Here is a 19,767-nt window from a genome sequence, read left to right as displayed (position 1 = left end):
AACCAAAAAAAACATGTCTATTTGAGGCAAACCACAGTCATCTGGGAGAAAGGGAGGTTATTAGGGTTCCCCAAACAAAACTGGCATCTTTTTTAAACAGTTCCTTCATAAATGTGAAGAACCCTTCCCCACCGTAATTCCATTGAGACCTTTGCTTCCAGCCCCAAATTAGCTGACATAATTTATGAAGCAGATCCTTCTCAGTCTCCTCACATATTTGATTTTAATATTTCATAACATTATGGAGTGACTTCAATATTTTAAAGGAAAATTTAATATGATTGATACTACATGACAACACTTTTATTACCGTGAAATTCGCATACAAACATTTGGATAAGCCTTTCTTCGACATTTGAGCTCACTTATAGCATAAACATAGTAAAACATCATAATTTTTCATCCATTTATTTTTTAGTTTATTTATTTGGAGAGAGAGCGCACACACGCGCACAAGCAGAGGAGGAGCAGAGAGAGAGAATCCCAAGCAGGCCATGCGCTCTTAATGGGGCTCAATCCCATGAACCATGAGATCATGACCCGAGCCAAAATCAAGAGTCAGATGCTTAACCGACTGAGCCACCATAGTCCATTTACTTTAAAAGTTGCGCATCTTATGTATTAAGGTCAGAGGAGCGGATTGGGACCAAGTTGTGGGGACCCTGCCAGGATTCATGTAAACAAACTGTTGAGACGTCATCTCACGTTAAACGCCAACCCATACAAAGTACAGGTTCGAACCTCTGGACCATGTATGCTACTGTATCTGCCTCAGATCCAGAGGCACCGAAGTGTCTCCAAGCGACCAAGAATCGTACCTCTCAGAGTAAGAGAAACCATGACTTCAGGACACATGTCCTGGTGCCAAATTCAATTCCTGATATAAAGTCAATCAGCATTTCCTCTTCCATAAGCCATCAGGATATTCAGCGTGGGTCTGAGTCTGTGCACTTCAGACATCATTCATAAGATAATGAATGAGCTGAGGGGCTTCGAGGTATACAGAGATATCATCAAGAGACAAACTGCTGATCTAAAATAAAAACAAAACACTCTAACCTGATAGTTCTGTGTCTTTCTGCTGAGTGCATATTCTCAGCTCTAATTGGGACAGAGAGAAAATTAATTTGAATATAGAAAAGCAGCTATTAGGGACAAGAAGGATCGTGTTTCCAAATTACACACCTTTTCACTAATACCATATTTAAAAGGAATTGGAAAAGAAATATCCCCGAAGTCAATATTCGTGAATATTGCTTTTCTAGTATATTGATCGGATTATTCAGACTACTGTACATCCACATTACTCTCTTTACCACATCATCTTGCTGTTACTCAGGTGTGGGTCAGAAAAGATCAGAGAGGGGATCAGGCTGGCACACTACGTTCACCTGAGTTACGCTCTTATAGCCATGACCGGGGAAAAGAAATTTTTTAAAGATGGTAACACCATGGCAAGATGCTAATCAAAGTTTATGCTGCAGTTACTATGGAAAATTCCAATTCAGTCCTTAATAATCTAGCCTTGGGCATAAGATGGAATGCCATAAACTATAGCATACGAGGGACATGAGAAGGACTTTGGGAGGCCACAAATGCTGCACAAAGAAAAGTTGCTCTCTTCAGTACTCCAGAGGGAATGAGGGGGAAAGGAGGCTGATGGCCTCAGCTGCTCATTTCGGCTGCTCAGGTGAAGCAACTACTGTGGAGATGCATCACATTCACATCCGACCTCCGTGAAACTGACCAGTCTCTGTTCGTCATTTCAGTGGTGACGTGGGTCCCTCCACACTGGTTGTTCCCTGGGAAGCATGTGTATGTCAATTTCTCGTTTCTTTATCTTTTCCATGTGTCCTTAGTGGTTAGACTAAACACCTTAGGTCATCTTTAACTTGCTTTAGGAAATCTGCTTGCTTTCATAGTAAGTGGCTTTCGTGTCCTTGGAAATGTGCTGGAATTATAAAACCTGGGTTCTGAAAAATGGGCACACATAAGGAAGGTACACTGACAGGAGGACGGTTTTGTCTACAAAGGACTACTCGTTCATGGAAATGTACTGAGCAGTAGCAGCAGTGGCCAGGACAATGTGTGAGTGTCACAAAACCAAGTGACAGGTTCCTCAAGAAGCTCCAGTCCAGGAGGGCGAAAGGAGGTGGGAGGCAGAATCGGGATAGGACAGACCGCACACGTGGAGGTACCCGAGAGAAAGCAACACCCTGGCTGGGACGAAGGTTGAGATTGGACCCCCGAGCCCAGCACATGCAAATCCTGGACCTGAAGCCCATTCGTCACGTGCTCAGAGCTGGAGATCTGTACGGGAAGAGTGAGAAGCGACACCAGGCAAAGGTGCAGGGGTGAGGATCGGAGAGTGAAGAAGGAGTGTGAGCCAGTTTAAGGTAGAACCAGTAGGACAGGAATGGCCTCCACTCACTAGCTATGGGTAAAGGGTGAATGCTTTGAACAGTTACCATACATGTCCAGAAGACTGAGTCTTGTTGGCTAGAGATGAACCAGATGAAAGGGTATAACAGGTGAGAATTAACTGGTACCAAGGGTGAGTGGTGGCATTAGGGAGAGATGTCAGGGGACAGCTGTGAGAGAAATATCCCACACGGCAGATCTCTATAACACGGCAACATGAAGACGGGATTAAAGATACCACCAGGGTGGTGGGTGATATAGATGGAAACAGGGAAGTCAGGGAACCAGCACGTTTGGGGGAAAAGATATGATGACCATTAGAAAGTTGACTTTGAGTTTCGAACCAGAAATACTATTTCAAAAAAATACAGTTTCATCATCTTCTTAGAACCAACGTGAGAAATACTTTCAAAGAAGAGAATGAAAATGGAGTAAAGGATTCACAAGACAAAGAAATTTTTGAAGGACTAAGAATAGTATTACCTAATAACAGATGCTTAATAAATATTTAATGAGGCTACTAACAATAAACCTCATCAATGATTTTGCTAGAAATTCAGGGAATCCAGATTGAACAATAATTTTTCTCTTGCACTTGAAGTTGCACATTTTTTTGTAGTAGAAATTAAAAGGAAATACATGAGAGGGTGGTAAAAAGGAAGCCTGCTTCTAGAAATGGACAGTCCTCACACCTGGCTACACGGCGTTTAGGCAAGAAAAAGGAATCCAAGACTTGGGTTTTTCTACCACCAGACTCAACCTTAGAGTTTTCTCTGGTAAAAATTCACTTGGGTAGAAACTGAGTTTCTAAAGGAAGAAAGTGTTGGAGTTTATTGGCCTACTACTAGAGTAAAAGAACAACAAGGAGAAATGAGAAATTCTAACACGTCCATCAGACACATACAATGTTCCTATACCCCCAAACCATTTTTTTGGTTGGAAGGAACTTTCACTGCCACTTTACCAAAATGCTGGAGAGTTCATAGAGTCAACTGAAGGCTGACTGGAAGATACCTGTCTGCCTCTCGGCCTTGACCTCGCAACTCAGTTTCACATCATGACATCAACTCCATGGATCTTTGGGCCAGGCTCATCGATTTATCACTTCCTTGTTACCAGTAGCAGAGTGCTGCATAAAGACTTGCCCTCTTTCTTTTTCCTTCGTTGAAATCACATGGCACAAATGGCCATTTCCTATTAATCATGCACTTGAGTCTCACACAGCTCAGAGAAGTGTGGACGGGAATCATTCCCAAGAAAAGTTCATGCCACATGCCGGTGTAGAGAATTTGAAATTTAAAAAATACCGTCAGGCCGTATTTTTCATTTGACTTTTCCAGTCATCGAAGAGCCCAGTGAGAGCTGCCTTTCTCGATCACTTCCTGTGTGTGTTTGTTTTAATGGCGGCTGTCAGCTTGGTGGCTTCACAGACGTGGTTTCAATCCTTGCTTAAGTTGCTTTGTTCCTGTTCTTTATATTTGTCTCTGTATATGAAGTTAACTCTCCTTTAAGTATAACTCCACTTTATTTATTGTGTCTACCGGATTTGCTAGTGTGCCAAAAATACCCAGGGTGAGGCTGAATGATGGAATTTATTGCATGGTCGGAACACTGGGTCTATGAAAATATCGCCCACTCTTACTGAGCGGAGGAAGCGCGGGGCAGGTCCTCTGTGGCGCAGGGTCAGCCGCCGAGTGAGTGTTAGAGAATGGACCGTCAGCCAGGGCTCCAGGCTCTAGCGATCATTAAATCGCTCCTAGCGATCATTCAATGCTACATCGAAGCACCAGTTCTAACTCTAGACCTGAAGAGTCAGTGAGAGGGACCAATGGTGTGCCCGGCTTGGGAAAAAAAAAAAAAAAACAAAACTAAGACAAGTATAGACTTTCATTCAGCCACTCGAGGTTGAAACCTTTAAGCATTGTTTCTGTCAAGGACTGAACTTGGTGTCGCCCACACGCATAACATGTTCTAAGTGTGTCGTTCGTATCAGTGTCCCCTTCGCCACCAGAGACGGCATCACCAGAACCGCACTCTGAGGGTTTTAAAGGCACTGACCGACTGAGCCCTCGTCCCAGATCGGAGTGTTGAGAGCAATGTCTAGGCAACACTGTCTGCACCTGTCCCCCCAGTTCTGACGGTTACTATCCGTGTGGCCATGGTCACTGACTTGCCATCAGTGCCTCGATGTCTCCACCTTTATAAAAAATGGAAACCTCAGGGCGCCCGGGTGGCTCAGTCAGTTGAGCGTGGAACTCTTGATTCCAAGCTCAAGAGGTGATCTCACGGTTCGCGGGTTCGAACCCCGCTTTAGACTCTGCGCTGATAGCACAGCGCCCACTTGAGATTCTCTCTCCTTCTCCTTCTCTCTGCCCCTGCCCTGTTCTCCCTCTCTAAAAAATAAATAAATAAACTTTAAAACAACAACAACAACAACTGGGAACCTCTCCTTCCGAGAGAGTTTGGAGAACCCATTGTTAGAACATACATAAAGCACAAAAGGGTAACTGATCTGTGCCAAGCACCACAGAAGTATTAACTCTTATTTTATGATCCCCCCAGGCTGTGTAACATGCTCTAGATTCTAGGCTGATTCAAGGAAGGGCCAGAACTCAATCAGGCAGGCAGTCTCTACACCCCAGTTCTTCACGATCGTAGGAGAAAACACACGCAGGAATCGCTATGTCCAGAAAAGCCGAGGGTGTGAGAATCTTAAATAGATAATCTTGAGTACTCCCCCTCCAATGTATAAGCCCAGATCTCAAAGCCCAGATCCATGGTTAGGGAGAGCTTTCCCCAGCCGTGGGATTCCTAGGAAGGGACAGAATTCGAGATGTTTTACATCCCCAACCAGAAATGTCAAAAGAACAGAGGTGTGAAGATGCCTTATTCCTGCTATTAGCCTGCCAGGTGCCAATTTCTTTGGAATCTGCCGTTCACTAATCAGTCCACAAGGCAGCAGTGACAACCAAACGGCCCCTTATTTTAAACCCTGACAAATGACTGGCCACTCACTGTCCCTCTGCAGAATGTGAGTCCACCCCCACTGCAGGCCCCACCTTGCTAGCCGTGGCCTGGGCAGTGCTGGTGACCAACCCCGCATTGGGCTGTGCCCCAGGTTCATTCTGGACAAAATGGAAGGGGCTGGCCGTGCCCGCCCCCCTGGGACATCACTCACTATTCCTTTCATTCAATAAATATTTACAGGTACCTTTATGTACCCCGTGTTGCTCTGTGCTTTAGCGATTCGGCGGAGAAGAGAAGAGAATGAGGGGGTGGGGAAGAAAACAAGACAAAACATGCGGCCTGGAGGCTCTGCATGATGGATGATGACATCCATCTCGGCCGCCCTGTCTCCATCCCCAGAAATTCTGACTGATCTGGACTGGGGTGGGGACTGATAGATTTTATTCTAGAAAGATGGGCACAGGGGTAGAACCCTTAAGGAGGATCATGTCTCTCTGTTTCCTGTGGAAGCACAGCCTCCATCCAGTCTCTTCTACGTATCTGAAAATGCTTAAAAAAAAAAAAAAAAAAAAGAAACAAACAAACCAACAAACCCCAAAACTTGTAAAAGGTTCCACTTCTTTAACACCTCTGCTCCCGTCCACAGCTTCAAGAAGGCCAAAGCAAAGAGGGGTCGCTTAAGGTTTTGGAAAGATTCATGTTTTCCTTTGAAAAAGTACTTTTAGGGTTGTGATGTATGCAGAGACTCGCTTCCTGATCATCAGCACTGCTTACTCACTATGGAGCTAACTTGTCTCCACGAACCTACAGAATCCGTCCCCACCATCCGGCCCCTCTCTCCCAAGCCTCGCGAAGGAAAAGGTCATCCGATCCAGGAGGGTCTCGGAGAGATTTAAAGGCAGAAGCAGAACCCAGACATATAAACTTAAAGTAGGATTGTTCACTAGGTTTAACACTTCACTTACTGTGTTGGGGGCTTCATAGAACATGAAGCCGTATGATGTCCTACCTCGGATGCCTGTCCTAGCCTGGATAAGCGGTCAGGCTCCATTCTGGAGAGGATGAGAAGGGACCGCTCCAACGGCCCCTGAAAGAGAATCAAATAGCTGACGGCAGGGGCTCCAAGTAACAGCAAGCAGGATGTGACGTGGTTTACTGGGACTAACTTCCCTGAGGATCAGCCTTCCTCTCCTGTGTCTGTCTGTCGGTCCATCTGTGTGGCTGTCACCCTCACGTTCCCCCCCACTCTCCTATTTCCTCATTCCCCTTTTCCTTCCTGTCTGTATTCATCATGAACAAAAAGTCGTGCAGGATTACATTCCTAAGTACCGATTTTAGGTACCGAGTACAATTTCACATAGCGTGTACTCAATTCAAAGTAAGGAGAAATGAAAGGGGTTTGTTTCATTCAAAAGCCGTGTGCCCAACATACCCTTCCGAAGTCACCGGACTCAAAGGTGTGCTCCAGACCGTCCATGGATCCCCACCCCCGCCCCCCTGCAGGCCAATGGCTCCCCCGCTCTGTAGCAAAAACCACAGTCCAGTTAGAAGGCTGAGATTAGCGAGATTCCACACTTTTAAATGTTTTTGTTATCCCAAGCTATTGCAATTTTTGAATTAAATTCTTACTGAATCCTACCACTGCTGTGTCCCACTTCCGAGAACAAAGCTGGGTAACGTAAGAACTAATCAATAGCAGGCCCCAGCAAGTCATACTTACTACAACACGTGTCGTTAGGGGCCCCACCGTACCTCATGGTTAAATATACCATCTGGCTGACCCTTGGGCAACATGGGTCTGAGCTGTGCGGGTCCATTTATAGGTGAGTTTTGGGGTTTTGTTTTTCGATACCATACTGTAAATGTACATAAGTGTACTTTTTTCTTCCTCATAATTTTGTTGGTCACATTTTCTTTTCTCTAGTTTATTGTGAGAATACAGAATATAACACATAACACATATAAAATGTGTTAATCAGGGTTATGTTATCAGTAAGGCTTTCAGTCAACAGTAAGCTATTAGCAGTTAAGTTTGGGGGGCGTGAAAAGTGACGCGCAGATTTTTGACTATGCGGGGTTTGGCGTCCTTAAAGTCTCGCGTGGTTGATGCATACACCATTTCTGAACCATGTACTCATTTCTGCGACTGTATGGGTCCTCTCTTTCACCTCTACAGGCGAAGAAGAAAATTTAAGGTAATACTTTGTAACACTCAAACTCAAGATAGTTATGCCAAGATTCAGAAGATAAAAATCTCAGCATGGTTTTTACTTATGAACCTCAGGAAACCGTATCCTTCTCCCTTCCACCCATTTAATTCCTACCCAGGTTTCAGAAAACAGCCACATTCCACCTGATCTGAAGATTCAGGTAACGCAGAAAGTATCCTTAGAAGCCACCAATATGATATACCCATCTTTAGCCTTCTAAAAATCCATGGGGAAGGCCCCAGCTGTGAGGATACTGTGATGTATATCATTATATTCGTAGACCAATTACCTATCAAAGCTGACTGAGTTCAGGAGAGAAGAGGTGCTTAGAGGGACCTCGTCTACAATCACTTATATTTGTGTAAGGAGAGAATTGACACGCATCAAAGGGGAGTGACTCAGCCGTTAGGCCGGTTCTTGCACACCTCCTGGGGAGGCACAGTGGGCTGGTGCTATCGATAGACGCACGTCTTTCCCCAGAACTGTGCCTCATTTTCCTGTGTGCCCAGCACCTGGTGTGGTGCCGGGTCACCCCAGACACGCAGGTGCTACCCCTCGTGTCAGTGAAGGCAGCGTGAGGGCTGGAGAAGCCAGAGAAGGTAGGGGTAGAAATGGACCGTCAAAACGAGACCACCTGGGGAAAGCAGGTGAGAAGCACGGTCCTGGAGCAGGAGCCACAGGAACTGAAGACACAAAGCAGGTGCTGCCCACGGTATGTCCTAGAGACAGTGCAGGAACTCGAAGCCTGGATGAGCAGAACCTCCAGGATGGAGGATAGAGAGCCGAGGGCAGGGGATGTGAGAACACCAAGGTCAGGGTGGGAGCAGTGGGCACAGAAAGGAAGAAGCCCACAGGTAAAGGAACAGGAAGGAAAAACAAAAATCACTGGGACCTAGAGAAGACTGGCTTCGAAGAATTAAATTAGAGAATGAATCAGGCCAAGTACTGCCAGCACCTGCTAGGGTGACCTCACAATGGACAGCGAGGGACTCACCACCATCCTAAGTTGGGAGACGCGTCTTGAGATGCCATTGCAAGCCACGTTCAGTCCTGTATGTAACACTAGGTACCTTTGTTCCATGCGTGGCCAAGGGGAGCATAGTAGCTATGTTTCTGGGTTGAGTACGGACCACCCCAGGATCTCAGGTCATGGTCTGTGGCCTCTTGTTAGGATTCTGTACAGTGGGCTCCTGGGGCAGTAATTTCTCTGTGTTCTGCTGTCCGCTTATAAATAGAAACCGATCACAAGAAAGGCTCACTTCTCCCTTTCTTTCTTAGCTACCTCTGCAGTAAACTCAAGACCTCGCAAAGTCTATGGTTTGGCTAGGCCAAGGAAACACAGGAGACGCACTACGGTGAAAAATACAAGGGAGATCCGTTTTGAGGGTAATAGATGGGCACTCACATGGTCTTGCCAGAAAGATAGATTGCATCTCCAACTCTAAATCATTGCAATTGCAGTGACCGGTTACCTCCAAGCAGAAGCCCTGCCCTGGGGGGTTCCCAAACAGTATCTTGAGATTCAACTCTGAGAAACAGCAGGGAAATCATAAACTCTGCGGACATCCTTATTTTTTGGAAAAATCAATGTCCTAATTTTAGCTTAAGGATTTGTCATGAGTGAAGACATGCCATTTAGTAAGAAAAAAAAAAAAAAATACAGATTCATCACAATGAGTAAGGCAAAACTACCCCGAAGTTCATTCACTATGTACATGTTTTCCACTGAGATTCCCATGGAGTCTAAGCATGGGAGGCCACCTAACTCCACCCTCTCTGGAGCTCCAAACTAACAACGATTGTTGCTTAATTACCTGGAGCCATCCAGGCAGGAGAGTAGGTGGGACGTTAGCTACATAGATCTGTACGAACCAATGAGCTATATTCAAAGCTAGAGCACTTACATTCAACATCGTGTCTAGTTGTCATGCCGACTGGGGAGAAGAGAGGAGCAGGCAAATTAGTTCCTTTTACTAATCTTACATGTGATTTTGGTGGGTTGTTGGAATCGGTGTTTCTGGACCCTCTTTGGACATTATCAATTAGCAAAGCTAACTGCCACAAATAAAAAATTTGTTCTCTACACTGATGTAACATCTCACTTGGAGGAGGCATTTCTCCCCGTTGATTTTTGCCAACATCATAAAATTTTGCTAATTCATTTCTACTAATTTAGATTCCATTTGGACAGAGGATGAGCAAAGGTTAACATCAGTATAAGCTGAAGATCAAAGAACTAAGTAAATAGTGAAACAAATGAAGAAAAACGTCGGATTTGTTGAAGAGGGCCACGTTCTGATTTCTCTATAGCCTCAACATCAGACCCCAAGCACCCATGTATAACACGGATGGTTCACTTCCTCTCATTAGATGGTTCCCTGCTCATTAGAAACAGGCCAGTGTGAGTCGGTGTGGCAACACTGATTTACATTATGTGGCTGAAGTAATTGACTGTAGGGTTTCTGTTGGTTGAAATGTGTTTATCTGAAATCACAGATATGTGTGAGCTGGGGCCCCGCCTTGGGTAGCTTTCCTTCTGCCACAAGCCTGCGTGGAAGCTCCATGAGTGCCCCCTTTCCCTCCTTCTGACTGGACGGTCATCGGTTCGTAATGATGGAGGCCTTACTGCAATATTCCACAAATCAAGGGAACGGGCCACGATCGGGCGGTGTTTCTGCCCACATGCCTTGGCACTAAGGGAGCGGCCTCCTCCCTAAACTTTCAATCTCAGAGGGGTGTCGGTTTTCATTGGTTGCCCCGTTTTAGTCCTCTGAATCAGTGACCTTTGAAGAAGTGAACAAATGTCTGGAAAAATATCATTTCAGTGTATTAAAGGAAATTAAATGGGATAATGAATCTAACTAAGACACAGTCCAAAATCTATAGCAGTTAGCTTTGCCCTGAGGAAGGGAGGACTTCTGTTAAGGAAGGCCTTAAACTTAACCATTTCACAACACAAACGAGTTCATTTAATGGGGGAGATCCTGTCCCTCTTTCCCTTCCCTCCAGGAAGCGGAGTGTTAAAGAAGGTAGGTTCATTCCCCCACTCCACCCCCACCCCCCCCCCCCCCCGCCTCCGCCATTCTGACTGGCCTAATGTTCAGGCTTTCCCTCAGCATATGGAATAAAATGCTGACCCAATTAATCTTGAATTCCAGCCAGCATCTGTGACTCCAAGGTGTCTCAACAGCGGGAAAGCCACTAGAAAAACCAATAATATCATACAGTCCCCTTCCAGACTCTTCAGATTGCTTACCTAGCGCTTTTGCTATCTCCACTGACTGATGGGACACTAGGGGCCGTCTTGGCAAGGCCAAGGTGCTCAACAGCCCCCACGGTCAGTCAGCTGCATCGTGCCACATAGATCACCACACAGCGCCAAACTGGAAACCTCCCGGTAGTGCAGACACTTTCCGAATGGAGCTAATCCAATGGAGAGTCTCCTGTCAGCTGCTGAGATCCCAGGTTACTTCAGAAAATAATGCAGACTATAGGTCAAATCCATTTCACGTCTAATTAAAACAGATGGCAGGTCTCACCCCAGCAGTGAGTTTGCTCGGAAACCGACGTATCTTCTACCAAACGCCGCTTCTCCTAACCTGTGCACGCACACTTAGGTACACAGCTCTGTGCACACACGTGTGCACATCTGCACACGTACTCCACACGCTAACACTTACATCAGTGCTTTGAAATTCATTTTCGTCCTTTATTCAAAGCTTCCTCCCAACAATAAAAGGTGACCTTTGGGAGGCTGCACGCACCCAAATCTAATCATTTCTGGGTTTTTCTTATTGTGATGCAAGTATGTGTAATTTCCAGCGGCCTGATCCTGTCATTCTGCCTGAGGTGCGGACTGACTTCGCCCTGCGGTTTTTAATTGGCAAACAACACAATAATATTAAGGCTCCCTCAACAAAAACTGGAAAACAGAAGGAAGAAGATAAATCTCCCCAAATGCCCGATCTTCACACACCACGACGGTGACCATGTTCGTTCATTTCCTTCCAGTACAATTTGGGAGACTGCTTTCTTTCCCTTCACATTATTTCGTAAGTGTTTTTCTATGATACTAAATAATCTTTATAATTATCATTTTAATGGCCGCACTGAGTGAACGTACACCATAATTTACTTAACCGTTTACCTATTGTTAGGCATTTAGTTGTTTCCACTTATCACTCCTTGGGCTGGAAGGAACATTTTTATATAAGCTATTAATTTAAAGCAGCACGCAGAGATGACTCTCCATCACTAATCTAAAAATACAGGGTTTATATATTTACAACTCACATTTGATTATGCACTTTAATTTGAGGGTAATTAAGACATTTACATTCCAAACACTCCTCCACACCCCCAGCTCTCCCCGAGCCAGACGGGCTCAAGCGTGCCTCGCCACCTTCACCTCAAGACGACACAGTCCGATGACTTCCCAAACACAATTTTCTTATGAAAAATAAACTTTATGAACTCCTGCTGCTTTGGGACCAAGAGATTAACTCCAAGACCCAGAGCCCATGCTGCTCAGAGGTGACATAGCCAAGGCGAGCCATGGCTGAAATGCCACTGTGGCCTCAGGAGGACCACAACACCCTGGGTGGCCCTCACGGGCCTGAGTCTGTGCTCGGGCCCAGGTTTATTCCTGGGAACTACCTGCAGGTTCTCCGCATAACCCGCATAACCCGCACCCACATGCCTTGCGACAAACAGGCCAAGGAAGTCGCTGAGAGGAGGTCCAGCCGTTGGATGCTTTCTGAAGTTCATTGCAGGGCACTCACTTTAGAGGCTCCAGGTTTCCCTGGGCAGGACAGCAGGTCAATGCCCGGGATTTAGAGGGATGCAGGGTGGGGCCCTTGAGCTGTGGGACCCTCGGCGAATTAGGAAAGAAAAAAAAATCTGAAGCCTCAATTTCTCTATCTGCAGCTTGAGGATAGTAAGAGAGCCTCCCCTGGGAGGCCGTCCTGAGGGTCAAGGAGAAAGTCCAAGTGAAGTGCAGAGAATGTTAGCATTTGTTTAGAAGCAGGCGGACATGTGGACTGCACGCTGACCTCGCGCCGGGACGGGTGCACACTCATGCGCTGAATGAACGAAGGGATGATGAATGAATACAATGGGCCAGAAGCCTCGATTTATGGAATGTCTTCTCTGGAACACCTGATGTCCTTTCACGACAAAACCGTTTCCTTAACCATCACTACCAGCCTGAGCACCGCCCCCCCCCCCCACCAATAAACAGTAAGTGAACCCCCAGAAAGGTGTAACCATTTAATATGAAAGTAATTCTCAGTGTCCAGGAAAATTCCATCCTAAAGCTTTAGAGTAAATGCCCCCCCAGCCATCAAAAGGTGTGCAGATCTCCATCTGAGGTCCAAATAAGTCAACAACAAGAACTCCTTGATGTCTTTTCTTATCGGTGAGATTAAGACAATTCCATTTCTAGTTAAAAACGAATGCATCAACAAACTACACTGAGCAAAAGAATCTGAAGTATCACCATCATCTTTACTAATAAGAAAATGATTTTTATATACTCAGCAACTCCCTGTAAAGCAGAGAGGAGCTTGGAGTTGTTTATTATTATTATTATTTTGCCACTGGCAATTAATTTTTCTGATTTGTTTTATTAGTTTGATGGTTGGGTCCAAGATGCAGAATATCTTTCCAAACCAGTGGACGGATGTAAGAAAATTATTTCGGTGCAGTTCCTGGCAAATCGCGATGATGAATGGCATGGTAGGACAAACTTATTCAGACACACATTTTTCAGTAGTGGCAGGGAAAAGGCTGAAAAATTACTAGTAAATTGCTTTTTGTAAAAATGCTCTCCCTTTCAAATTTTCCCTGGGAGGAAGGTCTTCTGCAGAATGATGGGACAATACAGTCTGACACAGCTGGACAACAAAGGCAGCTCAAGAATGACTACGAGATAAGACTGAGGGTTAAGACTTAATTTTCTCATTAGACCCCCATGTTCCCCATACCTTCCCCACACCAAGTCCTTTTGTGTGCATCATTCTAACCCGTTGGGATAAGTGTCTGTAAAAGATATATATTATCTCTCCTTAGCAGGCCTTCTCTATCCCACCCGCCACCCAGAATCTCGTCTTCCCAACACAGAGCGAGGATATGATGCGGCTCTAGTCTGTTCCCTTCCTGTAATGCTCTCTCCAAAACCGCCCAGTGTTTCAAGTGTCAAATTACAAAGGCCTCCGGAGATCCTCAGCGCCCAGTAAAGCCTAACAGCCAAAGAAGGCTTATTCTCGGTCTTCTCCAGACTACCTAGGAGAGCGACTGTTTGGGGGTAATTCTGTTGTCAGAGGAAACACAGATGCGGCAGTGGCAGGAGGGTGTGGCTCCCTCCTGGCTAGGCATAGAGCTGGGTCATTTCCAGATTAGCCCTTCGAAACAGGCACCTTCCAGAACACCCATCCCCCACCCCGGGAGCCGGGGCATTGCCATCTGTTCTCGGCCATTCACCTTGGTGGAAGGAAGGCCCTTCCCTTGCGGGGACACACTCCAGCCATCGAAGGGGCACGGTCTAATGTGGTGGTTCTTACCTGGGGGCGGCCGTGTCCCCCTCTCCCCAGGTCACTGGCGCACGGGGAAGGTGCTCCTGTCTAATGGGCAGCAGCTGGGATGCTACCGAACATTTCTACGTGCGCAGAAGAGCACCCCCACCAAACAGTCATCCGGTCCCAAATGCCAGGCGTCCCAAGGCTGAGAAACCCTGGTCCGACCTAAAGCAACTTCGGCAGAGCTCACTTGTGCTGCCCTCCAACGTGACTGCCGGTTCATCCTCATGGCATAAGTGATGACATAATTAAGTTCTCTCTAAGCCTTCTGTTCAGTAACTCTAGCGGAGACCTGCAAAGTGCCAGGGCCAGTTTGCAGAGTCCCCAGGCTGCAAGGAGCGGCAGTTTTAGAACACGCTCACATGGGGGCTCTGGGCTTCTCCCCACTTTTTGCCTTCACCGGACGATCATGCCCAGTGTCATGCATTCCTACCCCAATAAGAATTAAGGATGTGGGGAGGTGCCTCTCTGTTGGACACCTGAGGTTATGGGAAACAGCATGAACTCAGACATCAGGGAGATCAGGATCCTGCTCCTGCCTGTATGTCCGTCCTACTTGCTGTGTGACGTTAACAAGTGACATAACCTCTCTGAACCCCACTTTCTCCTTGAAATGGACCACACGGCACTAAAGGTGTTAGGTATAGTCTACACACATCAGCGGAGCCCCGGGCGGCCCATACCCTCACCCAGCTCCTGTAACATTTCCAGAAAAGTGCTCCTGGAGGTTTCAGTATCGGGTTCATGGGCTCCCCCACCCCGGACAGCCCGAAGGGCCTGTTGGCGCGTGCACCGGGCAGTGCAGCCTGGGCCCCCTTCTTGTTCATCTGGCTCACGTCTGTGACCTTGCCTCTCTGGACGTGCTGCTCTAAGGCCAGGGCCCTGTACAGCCCGGTCCCTCCCATCTGACTGTTTTCTTCCAGAGCGCTAACTCACAAACAACATAACTATTTTCTTCCTTTAAGTTCGGCCCTCAAGAAGATTCTTCCACGTGCAATGAGCAGCTGTGAATCTGCCTGATACAGTGAAGGCACTTACCCCACTGGTATTCCCCAGAGGGATCATCGGCCACCTGCACCTTTTTAGATGCATTTAATAATTCAGCCCAAGATGAATTTGCATGATTAACATAAAGCCTTGTGATTTTATTTTCTTTCGGGATTCAAATACTGAAACAACCACCATTGTTTTCGTTTTCAGAGGTTGGGATCAAAACACAAAACTTGATTCTAGAATGAATAATCTCTTTTTTTTTTTTTTTTTTTTTAGTGTTTTTTTCAAATACCACTCTCCGTAGAATCAAAGAACAGAGCTGCTAACACGGTCTTTATCGATGCAGGGGAACCCATGTTCTTTCTAGGGTTAGCGTTAACCCATTAGAAGCAAGCCACACCGCAAAGATTAACCGTTTCTGGTGTTCCCATAGCAGTGTGCCCATTGTCCCATGGCGCCCGTGTTGGCAAAGACAGACAAAGAGGTTTATTTCCCTGCTTCATCGTAGGGCGCTCCACGTGGATCTCTCTGATCAGGACCTAGACTCCCCAATAAGAAAACACCAATTCTCCTGGATTCCAGTAATAGATTAATCACGTCATCCTCAAAAAACTAGTAAAAGCCCAAACCGAATAAGATGCATTTGGAAAGCCATCTGCCTATGAAGTGGAGGCGTGTATGCAAAATGATAATTTGAAGGCAGAAGAGGCAGCATCGTTGGGTTTCTTGATGAATATAGTAAAACAGGTTTGTCTAATGGGGAAACATGCATTACTATCAAAAGAAACGAGTGTATCCCACATGGAAAAGCAGGCAGGCTTTAATATCGGAGAAGCATCTCAAGCTGTGCCTGCCAGCGATTCTCTGCCTGTCTGATTTTCCTTAACAGAAAGGCCAACCTCACCTGTTTACAAGTAATTAGGAAGCAGGCAGTAGCGAGGTGAGCTAGGAGCTGTGTGTGCCTGTGCTCGCGTGTGTGTTTCCGTCCCACTGACGCCTGTGTTGATGTTTCTGAACGCAGGAATCATGGTCAGTAAGGAAACCGGCAAATGCGTACTCACGACGTCAGAGAGCGAAGTCGAACCTGCCGCCTGCCTGGCCCTGGAGATGAGATACGCCCTGGATCCCAACCGGCAGATTAAAAAGCGGAATAAAGCCCTGCAGGTGCGCTTTAAGGATATCTGCGAGGCACAGAATGAGCAGAGGGACTCACGGCTCGCGGCGGGACAGCCCGGCGAGAAGCGGGAGGCGAAGCCCGTGTCCTACAGAGCAGCCTACCGCAAATACATGACCGTGCCCGCGCGGAGGGCCATCCCCAATGTCACCAAGAGCACAGGCGTGCAGACCTCGCCGGACCTGAAAAAGTGTTACCAGACCTTCCCCCTGGACCGCAAAAAGGGGAATCTCAAAAGCATCCCGGCTGCGGATGCCTTTAAAAGTCAAAACAACGGGTTTGTGGCGGAGAAGCAGGAGGAAGGGGCGGGGGAGGAGGCCCGGCCCTGGGGTGCCGGCCGGGTGCACAAGACGGCGGCCTCGGTTTTCCATTCCGATGAACACGTGAATGAGCTGGACCAGCCTGCTGGGCTCAACTGCGCAGAGCCAGGCGAAAACCCTGATGCGCCCGGCTGCCGAGAGGAGCCTCTCCAAAACTCCGCTCGGCCTTCCTCCCGGGAGCCCGACCACCAGCTGCACGGCAGAGCGAAGCACGGCAGGGCGACCCCGGACACGGAGGAAGCCGCTCCGCCGGCCCACGGGACGGTGTTCAAAACGGAGGTGGCCGCCGTTTATGCACCTGCCCCCGGCGCAAAGGCCCTCGAGGCCGCCTTGTCAAACTCTGCCACCGCGAGCGAGTGGCCCCTGTGCCCGGCGGCCGACCAGGAGCGGGGGAGAGCCTCGCGTCTCAACGGGCTCCAGGGACCCGCGGCGGCCCGCTCGCCCCCGATGCAGTGCCTGTCCCCCGAATGCAGCGGGCGGCCCACGCAGACCCGGGCCCCGCCGGGGGAGGACGGCCAGCCTTGCGCCGCGGCGGCCGCTGCGGGTGGAGAATCCCGACAAATCGTGCCTCACACGGAAGTCGTCGACCTGAAAGCACAGCTCCAGGTGATGGAGGACCTGATCAGCTCAAGCCAGGAAACCATCAAAGTGCTCTTGGGGGTCATTCAGGAGCTGGAGAAAGGAGAGGCCCACCGGGAAGGGTATGTATGCCCACATTTCCCCTGAAGCCATGCGGGCTCATCCCCCCGCGCCCAGCCCACCCAGGGTCCCTCGGTAGCCTCCAAGGCCCAGATCCTTAGTGAGACTGACATTTCCGCATTTCTGCGCAAAGGCGATAGTCTGAGGAGGGCGTGAGCTCAGAGGGGCCCCGAGGTTATTGTACGATGCCAGACATCACTGCGTACTCGCCGTGAAGACTGATTTGATGGTTGGCGTTCAGGTGCTTGGCCTGGAGTTCAAACCATGTGCCGACAGTTTGAATGAATGAATTGTTGGGTCTTTCTGTTGTGTGCCCTGTGATGAAAGGTTGATGACCCTGAGGACGTCTCACAGGGTAGGCCAGTCCAAATTCTCTAAATCAGACGCTCCTCGCCTCATAGGAATCGGGTTATGGTAGAGAACAGAACTGAGGTGGCGTTCTGCAAAGCAAATGCTGACTTGGTTATATTAAATCATTGGAAGAACATTGATATTTAGGGCTAGGGTTTCCCACAATAGGGGAGATGTCTCTCTGTCCTTGTGAGGAGCTCCTAGAGGCAATGCCCACCCTCGGGCAAGCCCTGTCTGTGTGTCACGAGGAGACGTGCCTTTCCCCGAGTGGTTTTGTGCGTGCAGTTGCACCATAGGGGGAACCAGACCCAGTTAGCAGCCCGAGCTGTCAGGCATTGACATCAGACTGCTGAACTTTGTTCCCCATCTTTTAAACTGTGCAGCAGCAAACTTAAATGACCTAACGATAGGATGCTAGTCTTGAGCCCTTAGCTAGGAAGGCTCGTATGGGTCTGGCAGCGGGCTGTGCTGAAACAAAAGTTCCACGGTGCCCACGGCTTACCAGCCTTTGTCTTCACTGCCGGGCTTTCTCTTTCCCGTTTCCCCCTGACACTGTCCGGATTCCCTCCGGGCAATGGTCTGGAGGTGGGATCGGAGTACCCCCACCCCCACCCCTGCGGCCCCCACCCCGGGTCGAGTGAGCTAGTAGCCAGTGTGAAGGTAAGCCCAGAAATGTACCGTCAGGGCACAAACCACGTGGTGCCCAGTTTCCTCAAGAGGATTGCTGTGGTTTAGTTATAGCGTTTGCGTACCACAGACGACGCGGAGGACACAGTCTGTGTGTCCCAGGGCAGCAGGTGAGGCTTAAGCCCTGGGCCCGGAGGCTGGCTTCTCCCGCTTAGCACAGGTGGCTCATCCAGTAGGGAGCAGATTCTCAATAACCCCACCCCCTCATACGAAGTACTGTTTGCAGCCGATGGTATTAAGCTGCTAGGCAGTCATAAAATAATCTAACAGGAGATTAGCAGGAGCCTAAGGTTGCAGAATGTTTTCAAAGGGCCTTTTTTTCAGTCTTGGGTTTACATCTCCATTTTCATCCCATTTCAGTCATTTAGGCTTGACTCCGTGCACAGCCAAAAGCAACACATTAAGGTGGTTCTGCAAGGGGTCTGTCGATCGGTAGACCACATTCCCACCGAAGAATTAAAAGCCCAAACGGGCCCCGATCACTGCCTTTGTGGCAGTTTGGAGTGACTGAAACCAGACAGCAAAACAGGAAGAATCCAACATCACTAGTTGGGGGAGGGAGAAGAGTCACCAAATGGTGTAAAGCCACATGCATGTGCTAATGTGTATGCTCGCGAGGGTATGTGCTGAACTAAAAACTGCCGAGGCTGAACACCCACGAACACCCCACGAAAGGAGAACCACGTTATACATGTAGGCTCCACACACTATCAGGACAAGTGTGGACACTGGTTGTAAATGGGATCCTCTGAGTTCCCGTCAGTGCTGTCGGTCCACAGAGCCGTGCACTTAAGAAGGCACCTCGAGGTGGGAATCAGGACTCTGAGGACCTGGGGCATGGACTGCCTGGTTTCTCTCCGTGCCTTGTTTCTTCACCTGGGAGTTGGGAATCATCACACGTCCTGCAGATGGAGGGGACAGGAGGATACGGGGTGACCTTCTAATGCGGTTCGCCCGGTGCCGGGCGCATCTGAACGGGACTGATTGGTCTTGCTGGGCAAAGGTGTTGGAGAACACTTAGCAGTCCCACATCTGAATCCAGTGTGATGAATGTACCCTCCACACTCTCGGCACACAGGCTGCCATCAATATTCTTCCTACAAGCCCTGAGCTGCTCTGTCCAATACAGTACCCAGCAGCCACATGTGGCTATTGAAATTCAAACTCAAGTTAATTACAATTGTAAATTCAGTTCTTCAGTTGCATTGGCAACACGGCAGGTGCTCAAGAGCCACGTGCACGGACTGGCTCCTGCACAGGACACGGGGCACTGCCATCGTCCCCAAAAGTCCGTCAGTCCGTCGTCACCCCAGTATCCCCCACACGAGGCACAGTGCTGGGCTCCTAACCCTGTGAGCGCTGGGCCCCAC

At 48.2% G+C, this 19,767-nt stretch overlaps 2 protein-coding genes across 6 annotated transcripts in view; one reads left to right on the top strand and one right to left on the bottom strand.

The window, feature by feature from the left end:
• DOCK1 (dedicator of cytokinesis 1) overlaps window positions 1–19,767 on the bottom strand; it is a 524,727-nt gene that overhangs the window by 253,018 nt on the left and 251,942 nt on the right. The gene's annotated exons all lie outside the window — the stretch shown is intronic.
• The window catches only part of INSYN2A (inhibitory synaptic factor 2A), a 58,546-nt gene that overhangs the window by 2,903 nt on the left and 35,876 nt on the right, over window positions 1–19,767 (top strand). For 2 of the 3 annotated variants that reach the window (XM_027063393.2, XM_053207851.1), the window contains one exon: window positions 16,188–17,361. In XM_027063393.2, coding sequence (XP_026919194.1) covers window positions 16,193–17,361 — 1,169 coding nt within the window. In that variant the 5' untranslated portion in view covers window positions 16,188–16,192. Of the gene's footprint in view, window positions 1–12,694; window positions 12,837–16,187; window positions 17,362–19,767 lie in introns of those variants that run through there. The other variant, XM_053207852.1, reaches the window with a different exon arrangement.

This window comes from Acinonyx jubatus, chromosome D2 (assembly GCF_027475565.1).
Source record: "Acinonyx jubatus isolate Ajub_Pintada_27869175 chromosome D2, VMU_Ajub_asm_v1.0, whole genome shotgun sequence".
Taxonomy (NCBI): Eukaryota; Metazoa; Chordata; class Mammalia; order Carnivora; family Felidae; genus Acinonyx; species Acinonyx jubatus.
Note: the sequence above shows the minus strand (reverse complement) of the source record. Positions and strands in the feature narration are given on the sequence as shown.